The 13,323-nt window shown below is 42.2% G+C and overlaps 1 protein-coding gene across 4 annotated transcripts in view; it reads left to right on the plus strand.

The window, feature by feature from the left end:
- Positions 1–13,323, plus strand: part of SYNE1 (spectrin repeat containing nuclear envelope protein 1) — a 413,129-nt gene that overhangs the window by 293,157 nt on the left and 106,649 nt on the right. For all 4 annotated transcript variants that reach the window (XM_040429494.1, XM_040429495.1, XM_040429497.1 and 1 more), the window contains 2 exons: positions 3,496–3,597; positions 13,200–13,319. In XM_040429494.1, coding sequence (XP_040285428.1) covers positions 3,496–3,597; positions 13,200–13,319 — 222 coding nt within the window. The remainder of the gene's footprint in view (positions 1–3,495; positions 3,598–13,199; positions 13,320–13,323) is intronic.

Genomic DNA, 13,323 nt, shown 5'->3' on the forward strand with positions numbered 1-13,323 from the left:
ACAACCAGTCTGCATAAAACTGCAATTTTACTATTCAGTTAAGATGGCCGCCACTGCCCTCACCCTGAGGCTAATCCCGCCTGCCCTCACTAGCCAGTAACAATAGCCCCCCAAAAGTGTCAGTAACCAGAGCCCTCCCCCCTAAGGGTTAATCTCCTGCAGCACAGAGGGGTCCTCTTACCACATGTTGCTTTCATTTATACACTGAGCAGACGGCAGATCTCCCTTCCCTGCTCTGCGCTGATTCGGCTCTGTATCCTCCAGCTCTGCTGAGTGAGGGAGCATCTTCCAAGTGCAGGGACAGGGAGAAGTGCACACAGCCCAGGCACTGTTATCAGCTGCTGGGGAGGACCTGGCTTTAATCATTTACCTACAGTCCCTGGCTGTCTGTAATCTGACCTTGCAGGCTGCGTGCTTCTGCGTCCTCCGTCCTTCAACACAGAGGACGGACATGCATACAGTGGTGTATCTTGGTTTTGTGCTGCCCTAGGCGAGACTAAACTCGGGCGCCCCCCTAATATAAATTTGACCCACCCCTTCCTGTCAAGGCCAAACCCATTTCTCTCTAAACCCCACCTATTCCTGTCAAGGCCAAACCCCTTTCTCTCTAAACCCCACCCCTTCCTGTCAAGGTCAAACCCCTTTCTCTCTAAACCCCACCCCTTCCTGTCAAGGCCAAACCCCTTTCTCTCTAAACCCCACCCCTTCCTATGTGCCATCCACAGATCCCCCTCCCCTAAACAGTGCCATCCACGGATCCCCCTCCCCGAAACAGTGGCATCCACAGATCCCCCTCCCCTAAACAGTGCCATCCACAGATCCCCCTCCCCTAAACAGTGCCATTTACAGATCACCCTCCCCTAAACAGTGCCATCCACAGATCTCCCCCCTAAATAGTGCCATCAACAGATCCCCCTCCCCTAAATAGTGCCATCCACAGATCTCCCTCCCCTAAACAGTGCCATCCACAGATCCCCCTCCCCTAAACAGTGCCATCCACAGATCCCCCTCCCCTAAATAGTGCCATCCACAGATCCCCCTCCCCTAAACAGTGCCATCCACAGATCCCCCTCCTTAAACAGTGCCATCCACAGATCACCCCCCTAAACAGTGCCATCCACAGATCTCCCCCCTAAACAGTGCCATCCACAGATACCCCTCCCTAAATAGTGCCATCCACAGATCCCCCTCCCCTAAATAGTGCCATCCACAGATTCCCCTCCTTAAACAGTGCCATCCACAGATCTCCCCCCTAAATAGTGCCATCAACAGATCCCCCTCCCCTAAACAGTGCCATCCACAGATCTCCCTCCCCTAAACAGTGCCAACCACAGATCCCCCTCCCCTAAACAGTGCCATCCACAGATCCCCCTCCCCTAAATAGTGCCATCCACAGATCCCCCTCCCCTAAACAGTGCCATCCACAGATCTCCCCCCTAAACAGTGCCATCAACAGATCCTCCCTCCCTAAATAGTGCCATCCACAGATCCCCCTCCCCTAAATAGTGCCATCCACAGATCCCCCTCCTTAAACAGTGCCATCCACAGATCCCCCCTCCCTAAATAGTGCCATCAACAGATCCCCCTCCCCTAAATAGTGCCATCCACAGATCCCCCTCCCCTAAACAGTGCCATCCACAGATATCCCCCCTAAACAGTGCCATCAACAGATCCCCCCCTCCCTAAATAGTGCCATCCATAGATCCCCCTCCCCTAAATAGTGCCATCCACAGATCCCCCTCCTTAAACAGTGCCATCCACAGATCCCCCCTCCCTAAATAGTGCAATCAACAGATCCCCCTCCCCGACACTCACAGGAGAACATTTATAAACGAATCATTAACTTTAACTTTAATCATCGCTAATCTCTTTACTGGATATCTTACTCTGTCTTGACTCTTAGCTCTGGTAACAGCAGGCAGTGCGGGGGGCGGCGCCCACTCACTGACGTCACGCACCTGCTCCTCCCACTAGGTGGCGCAGGCGCGTGACGTCAGTGAGTGAGCGCCGCCCGCACTGCCTGCTGTTACCAGAGCTAAGAGTCAAGACGTATCCAGTAAAGAGATTAGCAATGATTAAAGTTAATTATTCGTTTATAAATGTTCTCCAGTGAGCGGCGTGGCCCTGTATATTCTAATCCCCAGGCAAACGTCCCTGTCACCATGGGAACGCCTGGGGGTTAGAATATAACATCGGATTTGAGTTTTTACGATCTCACTGAGATTGTGAAAACACAGATCCGATGGTATATTCTAACACCCAGGCAAGCGTCCCCGTCACCATGGGAACGCCTCGGGGTTAGAATATACCATCGGATCTTCTGAGTATACCGGCATATAAGACGGATGGGACAGGGGCAAACGAGGCATTTTGCAGCCCCATTGGCAAGTGCCGCCCTTGGCAAATGCCTTGTTTGCCTCGTGATAGATAAGCCACTGCCTGCATAGCAACCTGATTTTAAGCAGAGGTAAAAGTAGGCAGTACAGGGAACTAAACTGTTGAATTAAGGGGTAATTGAATACACAGTGAAAAGTTTAAATAGGGCCACCAAGGAGATATTAATCACCACAATCCAATACTCTAAAAAAAAAAAAAAGACAGTTATCCTTTAACTCATCGCGTTATCTTGAGACAAAAGCCATTGAAAAGCAATTGAAGGTGTTTGCTTAACGCATTTAGTTTAGATAACACGTCTCATAAATCATGAGTGTTAACTCTACTACATCCGTATCTCAAGCAGTCCCATTGCAGCCATTTACAGGCCATAGCAGACTACTGCCACAGGCAGTAATTGTCTGCAGCATTACATTTCTCTAGGTGTAATAGCAACGCCGCCGCTGCTCCCAGATACATGAGCATGTTTTCCCTTGCCCTCCGCTCATTTGCGCAGGGCAAGGGCATTGTTTAGGAGATCTGGCGACGTACCGGGTCTCTGTATGGGAATGCTAGGCCGAGGCTTCCCCCTAGCAGTGAGCCCGGTGACATCACCGGCACTAATGGGTGGGCTTTAGCGCTGTCCTAGCCTGTAAAATGACCTCCTCCTAGCAATGTAAAAATGTAAACAAAAAAGCCCTTACCCTGCATGATACAGTGCAGGGCAAGGGAGAGTATTGGAGCATGAAATGCTCCGATGCTGATGACAGAGGTGCTGAGTAGGGAAAGAAGGGCTTGTGTCTGGGTTCAGCTCTGAACCCGGACAACCCCTTTAATACAGAAGTTGGCAGTGATTGGGAGTACATGTCATTGTCTTGAGTATAGGCCCATGTAAATGAGCCTATAGTTTATAATCCTGAACAGCCTAACCTTTCAGATTAGCCTGTGATATGATTTATAATCCTGGCACGACTACTGTGGGCTGATGGTAAGATACAACAAAACAAGTAAAATAAAGTAATTCATCATATTGGGTTCAGAAATAATAGGTTACAGTAGGGTCTCAGATTCAGTTAAACAAGCAATAAATTCAAATAAATGTGTATTATTATTTTTTTGTAGAATGATTTGAAGGTACTCTTTACGTCTTTGGCCGATAGCAAATACATCATACTGAGCAAACTAGCAGAAGCAGCTGAAAGGCCAGCCAAAGACCAAATGCAGGTAATTTATGCATATAGTTTTAATGATAAATAACAGTGATGATGTTATCAAGATATTATAAAAATTTCAAGAAGATAAAAAAAATCTTCTTGTTAACTAATGTGATCCATTGAAATGGTATATTGGGTGCTGTCATACATAGTTTTGTGCTGTGCATGTTTTTGGGGGCAAAAAATGCTTAAAAAAGCAGCCAGTGTTTTTTGTGGGTTTTTTTAATGTCTTTTTGAGTCTTTTTGCCTATATAATTTGTTTTACCACTTGGCATTTTTGTGTGCCTTGCATTTTTATGCCACTTTCTCTGTAGAGCAATATGGGGACATACATTGGTAAAAAAAAATGCCATTCTAAATGCCACTAAAAATTCAACACAGACCTGGCACAAACCCAATGGATGTCTATGGGACAAAAATGCCAGACAATGAAAAAACTCCAGACCCATGTTGTGATTTTTTTTTTAAAAAGCCATTAACCCAAAAAACACCACTACAAGAAAAAACACGTGTGCTGCATTTGCTATATGTCCCATCCTGACCATACAACACAGATGGATAATTTACCTTGATAAATTAAACATTATTTTGTTGCCTAAAAGCCTAACTTGATCAGAGTTTTTATTGCATTTTTGAGGTATTTTTAAAGCTCTTTGCCCATATAGCATTTTTAATGGATTTTTTAAAGAAATGTATGTGTCCCCTGTCACTGTATGGGAAAAAAGCTTTGATAAAAAAAAAAACAGCATAGAAAAACAGTAGGCATTACAGGAAAAAATGCCAGACTCCATGCATGCTGCAATCTGAAAAAAAAAACACCATTAACCTGAAAAACGCACCTCAAGGGTGAAAAATCGCCACTACTGAAAGACACCTGTTTGTCCTATGTTTAGTACAGTATTTCCTATAGGCTTCTATGTAACTTCTGAAACTTACTTTTTTACCTAAAAAGTGTCAAAAACACCAGCAATAATAATTGTACCAACATCCCCCTAACCTCTCAAAAACTCCGGAAAACTATGTGTGACACAAGTCTAACAGTTGAACTAGTCAAATTTTGGATTGTTATGAAAACCACAAGACAGGAAAAAAAAATGCCTCAAAAATAGTTCAAAACACACTTCTCAAAGTGAGGCTTTTTTTAGGCTGTTTTTGCCCAGAAAGCACCAGGACCAAAACTGTGGAACTAAAGGAAAGGATCATCATTTATATAGCTCTTGGAATACATGTTTTATGTGCACTCCGTTCTCTGTCTGTCCTTTTATGCTTTTTAAAGGGGTTGTTTGCTTTTGTAATTTATGTTATTGTGCAGTGCCTTACATAAACAGCTCAAATCTCCCCAAGGTATAAGATTTGGATGCATCTAAGGGATTGTATTATACATTCCACCAAGTATTTGTGTTGTCTTCTTTTTCCCTTCTTGCACTTTATCTTGTGTCTGTGTAACTTACTAATTACTAACAAAGTGCAAAACTCAAAGCAGCCGCAAACATTTATACTCAATCCTCGTAATAAAAATGATCATCTCAACCAAAAAAAAAAAAAAATGAAGGGTACAAATTCATCTTTACTAATAATCTATACATCTATCACATGGTGTGGAACAACACCCACAATGACATAAGGTGATGTCCACCCCATAATAATTACTTTGCTAAAGAAAGCATATGCTTACCCAAGTTTACAGCAAGTTATGATTTCTGAGTATAGCATCAGTATTAAGGTCACATACATAGAGACAAGGTAAATGAAGAGTAATGACTGGGGCACCTTAACCGCCTCGAGGAGCGGGGAGGGGGGGGGGCTGCTTTAGCTGGCTGTACAAGCTTTTATATACGGGTAAGACCAGAAACACAGCATTAGCACAATATCAGCAGGAGATATCAGTTAGAAATCTGGTCAGGAATAAAGGTGGTAAAATCTGCATTTACTTTCACTTTCAGCTGTATTCACTGCCATCACGATTTCTAACAAGACAAAGCCCATATCTCTAGCTGCTACCACTCCAGAGATATGAGCAGCAAAAACTGTCTTCACCCCTCCCTCTGCTGCTGGAGCACTTTGGCAGAACTGTTATGAGGTTAAAAGTAGGGTAGGTATAGACCAAAGAGTGCCCCTCACCATCTGGAAGCAAGATTTTCCCATAGTGCACCTCAAAGGCTTTGTTGGGAATGGACCCCATTACCATGTCAGAACTTGGGTTTACTCTGGTGAGCTAGTCCAAGTGGCTGTGTTTGTTCCATATATTAAAGATCAGAAACCATCCAGTGTGGCAGACATACAGTAGTAGGGAACATCTGCAGTGGATTAGAATACTACTACACTCCCAGGACGCCCAATCCTTGTATGTTTCATGGTGGGGTTACAGTAGTACTGAATGTTTTATGTTGGGCTGCTGCGTGTGCTGCACATTTCCTTTTTTATAAAATCACCTTCCATATCTTCCTGTGTCTGACTTTTGAAACACTTTTTTGTTGCATTTCATATTTCCAGGGATTCTGTCCTTTTCTTCAGTCTACAGGAAGCCTCTACCAAATGGGTCGCATTCCACGATATCGTTAACTTTGTTCATAACTTTATCATACATGCTGTAGAGGTTTTATCTTCTCTATGTATCTGTGCTTCTTTATAAAATATGTCTTCTTTGTCAACTTTGCCTCAGTGTTAGAAGTCGCAGAGAAATTATTATACCACATATACATCAGATGCAAACAGTACGCCATGTAAAATACAGGTGCCAGTGTTTTACTAAATTGATTACTTAAAGGGGTTCTCCATGAGTTTAATATTGGCTTCTCTGTGCACTACATAGACGGCCATTTATTTGAATGGCTACGATATACATTAATATTACATTTTCCCTCTCTATGCAATACTTTGTGTGTCATCTGGGCACATATTTCGCAGACATGTCCTCATACTTTGCTGTCCCATAACAATATAGGAGGATGATAGGTCAGTTTCATAATGGACACAATATTTGCGTATTAAATTTGACCACAACTCAAATTTTTATCTTTACACAGATTTTTAATAAATCACTATTCATTTAAAGGGGTATTTTCAGCCCAGACATTTATGGGGTATTTTCAGCCCATTCATTTCTAAGGGAGTTATGGACACAGCTGAACACATGTGACCACCTCTTTATTTATTCTTGGCTAGGATGTAGCGAACAGCGGCCACCTCACAGGGATGGGGCATACCCGTTCTCTACATAGGTTTGGGGTTTCCTGATGTTAGATACCATAAATGTCAAGAGTATCTTAATGCATTTTCTGTATATTCCATTGTACAGGCGTACATGGTTTTAAGGTTTTATAGCATAGCTTTGTATTTGTTTCTGTTCTTTGTAAATTGACAGAGCACTTTATCTTATAGTTATCACCGTTAAATGGTGAGCTATATATTTTCTGTTTGCTTTAATAAATGCACCGAATAAAAAGACAGCCTGTCTGCTTTCTGAGTATGAAATTGTTAGTGTCTGTAGAAGAAGCAACTAAGGCGGAACTGTGCAAAGGGAGAATATATTATCTGTCTCTAGAGAACCATTACAGTATGTCGAGCCGGCTTTTCTCCATATATACTGTTGTATGTGTTAGTACTCACTAAGCAACCATGCTTCAGCTAAAGATATCTGGGATTTTAAGCTAACCCTAGTGTTCTGATTTGCAGGACAGAATATACTGTACGATATTTAGAACTGTATACATTTTTAAAATATTCTTTGAATATAGCTGATACAAAGAGATCAACATTTTTTTTAAATAAAAAAACGAATACAAAAATAAAAGTTTAATAAAAAAATTTTGCACAGTCATTTGACCTCTTAACTCATCAAGAACCTATAAAAAGATTACAGTTAATTAAAGCACATTGGCAATATGTTGTGGCCTTAAAGAAGCACTCCCACAAAAGTTTTCATTCTCTGACCTGTAGAAAGGTACCAGATGTAAACTGTAGTGAAGGTAATCCTCTTACCAGTGACTGTATTTGTGAGTTATAACCTCCCTTCTGATCCTCAGCTGTGTCATGTGATCATCACTCCCACAGCATCTTATGTGTGGACAGGAAGCTAGTTTCTTTATGTATTTCTTTGGGAGCCTCAATGTCAGTCTCATAGGAAAGAATAGAGAAGTAACTGACTTCCTGTCCTGTCCGTTGGAGATCATAGAGTTGGTCACATGACAAAACGAAAGGAGGGTATAACTCACAAATACAATGAAATACCTATCCTCAGGATAGGCTATAAACATCTGATCGTCAGGGGTCCAACACCATGCACCTCAACCAATCAGCTATTACTGTGTAGCTGCACCAGAACTACACTGCTCCATCCATTTTCTAGTGGATGGAGTTGGTAACTGCAGCACTACTCTCATTTACTTTAGGGCCTTTATAGGTGCAGGGTTATCAAACACTCTGGATTATTGGATGTTTATATAAACACTTTATTGTAGAGAACATCCAAAAGGATCCTCATAAATGGTTGTCCCACCTCAGATCTGTGAAATTCCCTTTATTAGATTCTAGATCATCTATATTGGATTACCAGAATTTTTGGGCTACTGAAAATACAAAGTGTAACCACACATTAAGACAGATTGTCTGCTTTGAATGACCCCCTTTAATTAAGTCGTGCCTCCCTTTCCCCGCAACCAGCTGATTGTGAGGCCAGAACTGGCAATGAGCCATTACAAGACACCCATTGAAATCAGGAGTCCCACTGAGGGAGAGCTGTTCTTTGAAGTGTCTCCCTGCTTGGACCAATCATGGGGACAAGTCTACATTCACATGTAAACTGTGTTTATCCTAATAGGACTTATTGTAATTGGTTATCCAAAAGCAGATAAGAAGCAGAAGTTGAATGATTTTTGCAGGAACAAGGAATGCTGAATGTGGCTTTTATTTGTGGAGGAGGGGATTTTTTTTTTCTAAAATGGACAGAATGGGTTAAAAATTAAAAAGAAGCATTACCTCACTAATTCCGTACTGCTGCCATTCTCACACTGCTCCAGTGCTGGAAATGCCTCCTAAACCAATTACTGGCCTCAGTGATGACCCCCCCCCTTCCCTCCCTCAACCAGTGATTGGCTGAGCAGACATCTCCAACAATTTCCTGTGTGTCATGCCAGGAGCAGAAGTAGGTGGATAAGCATTGTAATGGCAGTGGCAGGGGATCGGCGAGGTATTGCTTCTTTTATATTTTTAACCTGATTTGCCCATTTTTAATAAAAATTTCTTTATCTTGGAAAACACTATAAAAGTAGCTAGACCATCAATATCTGGTCCGCAGGGGTCTGATCTACCACACCCTGGCCAATCAGCATCAGACGTCAGCTCCAGGGCTATAGCTCTGTGCACTGTGTAGTGGACAAAGCTGGTTACTGCAACACTGCTCTATTAATGCGAGCAGCGCTGCAGTAACTAGTTCTGTCCATTACACAATGGATGGAGCTGTGTAGTGACAACGTCAGCTACTCAGAAAGAACCGACTTAGGAGGTGCGTTGGAGGACACCTGCCGAGCAGATATTGATGGCCTATCCTGAGTTAATACTGTATATAACAGTACCGGAGAACCCTTTTAACAGGACTGGTAAGTTAAGTAACATACCTTCAGTCTTACGTACACGTATGACCATCCTAATCTGCATGACCATAACATGGGAATGGAGGACCACACGCAGGCTTTTAGTGTGACACATGCTTGGAATAATATTTTCAATGTAAATATAATATTGGTAAAGAAATGACTCAAACTGCCATAGAAATGTCTATGGTCAGTGAGTGTTACATTAATGGTTGGTCATAAGCAATATTTGGAACAATAAGTGGTAATAGTCAGAATTTATCTTTTATAATAAACCCTCACAGTACGGTGTACACATTTAAAGTTGTAGTAGAGCATACGTTGTCATTAATATTTTTAGGCTTCATATTTACTGAAAATTCAGCTTCAAGCCAAACTCATACTGTAAGATTTAGCAAAAAATCTTGCTGGGTACTTTCATACTAGCGTTAAAGTTTTCCGGTATTGAGTTCTGTCACAGGGGCTCAATACCGGAAAAAAATGCTTCAGTTTTATCCTCATGCATTCTGAATGGAGAGCATTCCGTTCAGGATGCATCAGGATGTCTTCCAGAACACTTGCATTAAAACGTATTAGTGCCGTATCCGGTACCAAGTGTTCTGGAAAACCTGTGCAGACCTTTAAAAATGTGAAAAAAATAAATACCGGATCCGTTTTTCCGGATGACACCGTAGAGACGGATACGATATTTCAATGCATTTGTCATCTGGATACGGAAACAAATGCTATCCGTTTGCATACGGATTTACGTATCCGGCAGGCAGTTCCGGCGACGGAACTGCCTGCCGGAATCCTCCAACGCAAGTGTGAAAGTACCCTTATCTGGATGCCATCACCCTGGAGAACCCCCCTCTTTCAACTATTAGGCTCTAGCTGAAGCCTGTGTTGGGCACAACATCTGATCAGCACTGGAATGAGCCTCCTGACAGGCAATAGAGCGAATACTACCACCCACTACATAATATCACCTTAAATTGGGCCAAATGGCAAACTTAGCCTGCTTCATTTGTATCTTTTATATCTGAACACTCTATATATTTTATTCCATGCAGTTACATACTGCCTCTGATCATGTCTGGCAGATTTATAGATGTAGCCGAGCTAAAATTAATTGTGATAACACATGGCATAGTGTTATCTCGTGCCATCTTGTGACAAAAGCCACATTGAAAGAGTTAGTTCACCTTTTTGTGCCATTTTTTAACGTGTTAGGGTACTTTCACACTAGCGTTTTTCTGAACTGATCAGTTTTATCCTAATGCATTCTGAATGGAGAGTAATCCGTTCAGGATGTCTTCAGTTCAGTCTTTTTGACTCCGTCCAAAAAAACTGAAGACTTGCCTGAATGCATTCAAAATACCGGAATGACAGATCCGTCCTTTGTGAAAAAAAAATCGTAACGGATCTGTTTGTCCGTATGACAAACGGACAGACGGATCTGTTCTTGCAATGCATTTGTAAGACGGATCAGGATCCTGATCAGTCTTAAAATGCATTTAGTTGGCATCGGTTTTGCCAGATCCAAGTTTAGCTCAGCTGCATCTGTATCTTGGCCCTTCTTCATCTTTATTGATGTTGGCACTAAGACACTGAAGGTTTCCTCAGTCCAGGTGTAACAGGAAGTTGGAGAGTCATCATTCCTTGTAATTTGCCTGTCTTATAGCATTCGGAAAGTAGCTATCTGATAAGTGGAGCAAAATCGTGACATTCAGGAAACCCAATGTATTTGTGCCTTTTTATGGCGCATTGTACTCCAATATATTGTCTGATCTGCTGAGACACATTTATTTACTATTTGCACCAGAAATTATATCCATTTACACTATGAACGTCCGTTTGTAAAAATGAAGTGAAAAGTAGTCATGCCTTGCTGCTTGACCAGGATTTAGACAGTTTAGTTTATGAACTGTGGCTTTTTTTGTTTTAAAACATCTTTATTTAAAGATTTACAAAACAAGAAACATACAATATTTCAGTATGACATAATTTGCAGTGATACATGGAGTTTAAAATGTTACACAATGTCTTTGCAATCTCAGTCCAGTAGGTGGAGCAAAATTGGTGAAAAATCTCTAGAAATATCTAAAGATGCAACAAGTTTCAATGCTCTTCTTCGTCATGGAGGCTTATCGAGAGAACAATAGCAGTGCCGTACTCTATTCGACAATCTATCATTATGCTAGCACATAGCCTCTTCCCATCACAGCAGCAGTAAACTGACAGTGTGTTCCCTAAACATACAGGATTTTTATCTATGTGCTTACTGCTAAATACAGACAGTATTTAAAGGGGTTCTGCAGTTTGTTTAAACTGATGAGCTATCCTCTGGATAGATCATCAGCATCTGATCGGCAGGGGTCCGACACCCGGGACCCCCACCGATCAGCTGTTTGAGAAGGCAGCGGCGCTCCACCAGCGGCGCTCTTTCAGCGCCACTGCCTTCTCACTGTTTACCGCTGGCCCAGTGACGTCACGACTAGTATCAACTTGCCTGGGCGGGGCTAAGCTCCATTCAAGTAAACAGAGCTTAGCCATGCCCAGGCCAGTTGATACTAGTCGTGACGTCACTGGGCCTGCGGTAAACAGTGAGAAGGCCATGGGGCTGCTGGAGCGCCGCTGCCTTCTCAAACAGTTGATTGGCGGGGGTCCCGGGTGTCAGACCCCCGCCAATCAGATGCTGATGATCTATCCAGAGGATAGATCATCAGTTTAAACAAACTGCAGAACCCCTTTAATGTTTATTGGTATAGTACTGCTGAAATGAAAAATAAAAACATCCAAAAGTTATAGAAAAAAAACATAGTTTTTCTATTTCTATTGAATTTAGAGTTAAAAAATTACCCATTTCTGACAAAAGTGCCCCTTTAAATAGGTTGTCCACAAGATAGGCCATCAGTATCTGAGCAGTGGAGGTCCTACACAATGGAGGAAGCTGTGTAGTCCAGCCGCTGAGCTACTCTGCAAAAGCTGATTGTTGGGAGTGTTTTGGGTGTTTGGGTAATGTATTAAAATATAAAAGGATAGACTATAAGTAGTAAATGGGTGGACCCCATTAAATTGCCAATGGTGTATACCTACAATTTGTTGAAGTCCTTTGGTTTTCAGTACTAAAGTGGCGATATTAAGGGATGCTCCCTTTTATTTAAAGGGAACCTGTTATCAACTTTATTCTGACCATACTAACGGCAGTATAAAGTAGAGACAGATGAGTTGATTTCAGCGTCATTTATAAGTTAAAAGTAAGTGGTTGCCGAGAACCAACATCACACGACCACCTGAGAAGAGTCCTGGTTAGTCATAAATTCCTGCCCACCTGCTGATGACGGACAGTCTTCTACCTAGTTTTCTCCCTCTCTCTCTAGGAGAGAACTGACAATCATCAGCAGATGGGTCGGGGAGAGCAGGAGATTCTGAATAACCAGGACTCTTCTCAAGTAGACTTGACTCTTTTCAGGTCCTGTGCTGCAATGATTATGATGCTGGTTCTCGGCAACCACTTACTTTTAGCTGATGTGTGACACACCGCAGAGATCAGCATTTCTGTCACTAATGTATGCTGCCCTCAGTGAGGTCAGCATAAAGTTGATGACAGGTTCCCTTTAAGTAGTGCTGCTGTTGGGTGGTATAGGAGGAGGTGGGGACTGAAACAAGTGAGCAGTTTTCTACCTATGAGCAGGAATGTAATCTCTGAATTGTTATGAGAGAATATTAATAAATGGGGTACTTTGGCCCCACAGACAAAAGTCATTCTGAAGGCCGGGATCAAGTGTCCTACTTTTAACAGCATTCCCAGCCATGCTTTTATGGTTGTGTAATTGTGACCAATTAATAATTCTAGTTGGTTATTTATAAATCATCTCCAGCAGCAAGTGACCAGTTCCAAATCAGCTTCAAATGGTGTTCTGCTGGAACATAGGACCACTGGAGGAGCAATCTGTACTTTGGTGGACAAGTCTGACACTAGAAGGCTTTAAGATGTTTGACCACACTTAATTTTACTGATGTTCTTTTGCTCACACAGGCAATAATGCAAGCTGAAGATAGTTTGAAAGAACTGGATAATGAAATTGCAGAGTTGAAAAAACATGGAGACAAACTACAAGTGGACCAGCAATCCATGCAAGAGCTATCCAAACTTCAGGTAA

The sequence above is a fragment of the Bufo bufo genome, chromosome 4 (assembly GCF_905171765.1).
Source record: "Bufo bufo chromosome 4, aBufBuf1.1, whole genome shotgun sequence".
NCBI classification, from domain to species: domain Eukaryota; kingdom Metazoa; phylum Chordata; class Amphibia; order Anura; family Bufonidae; genus Bufo; species Bufo bufo.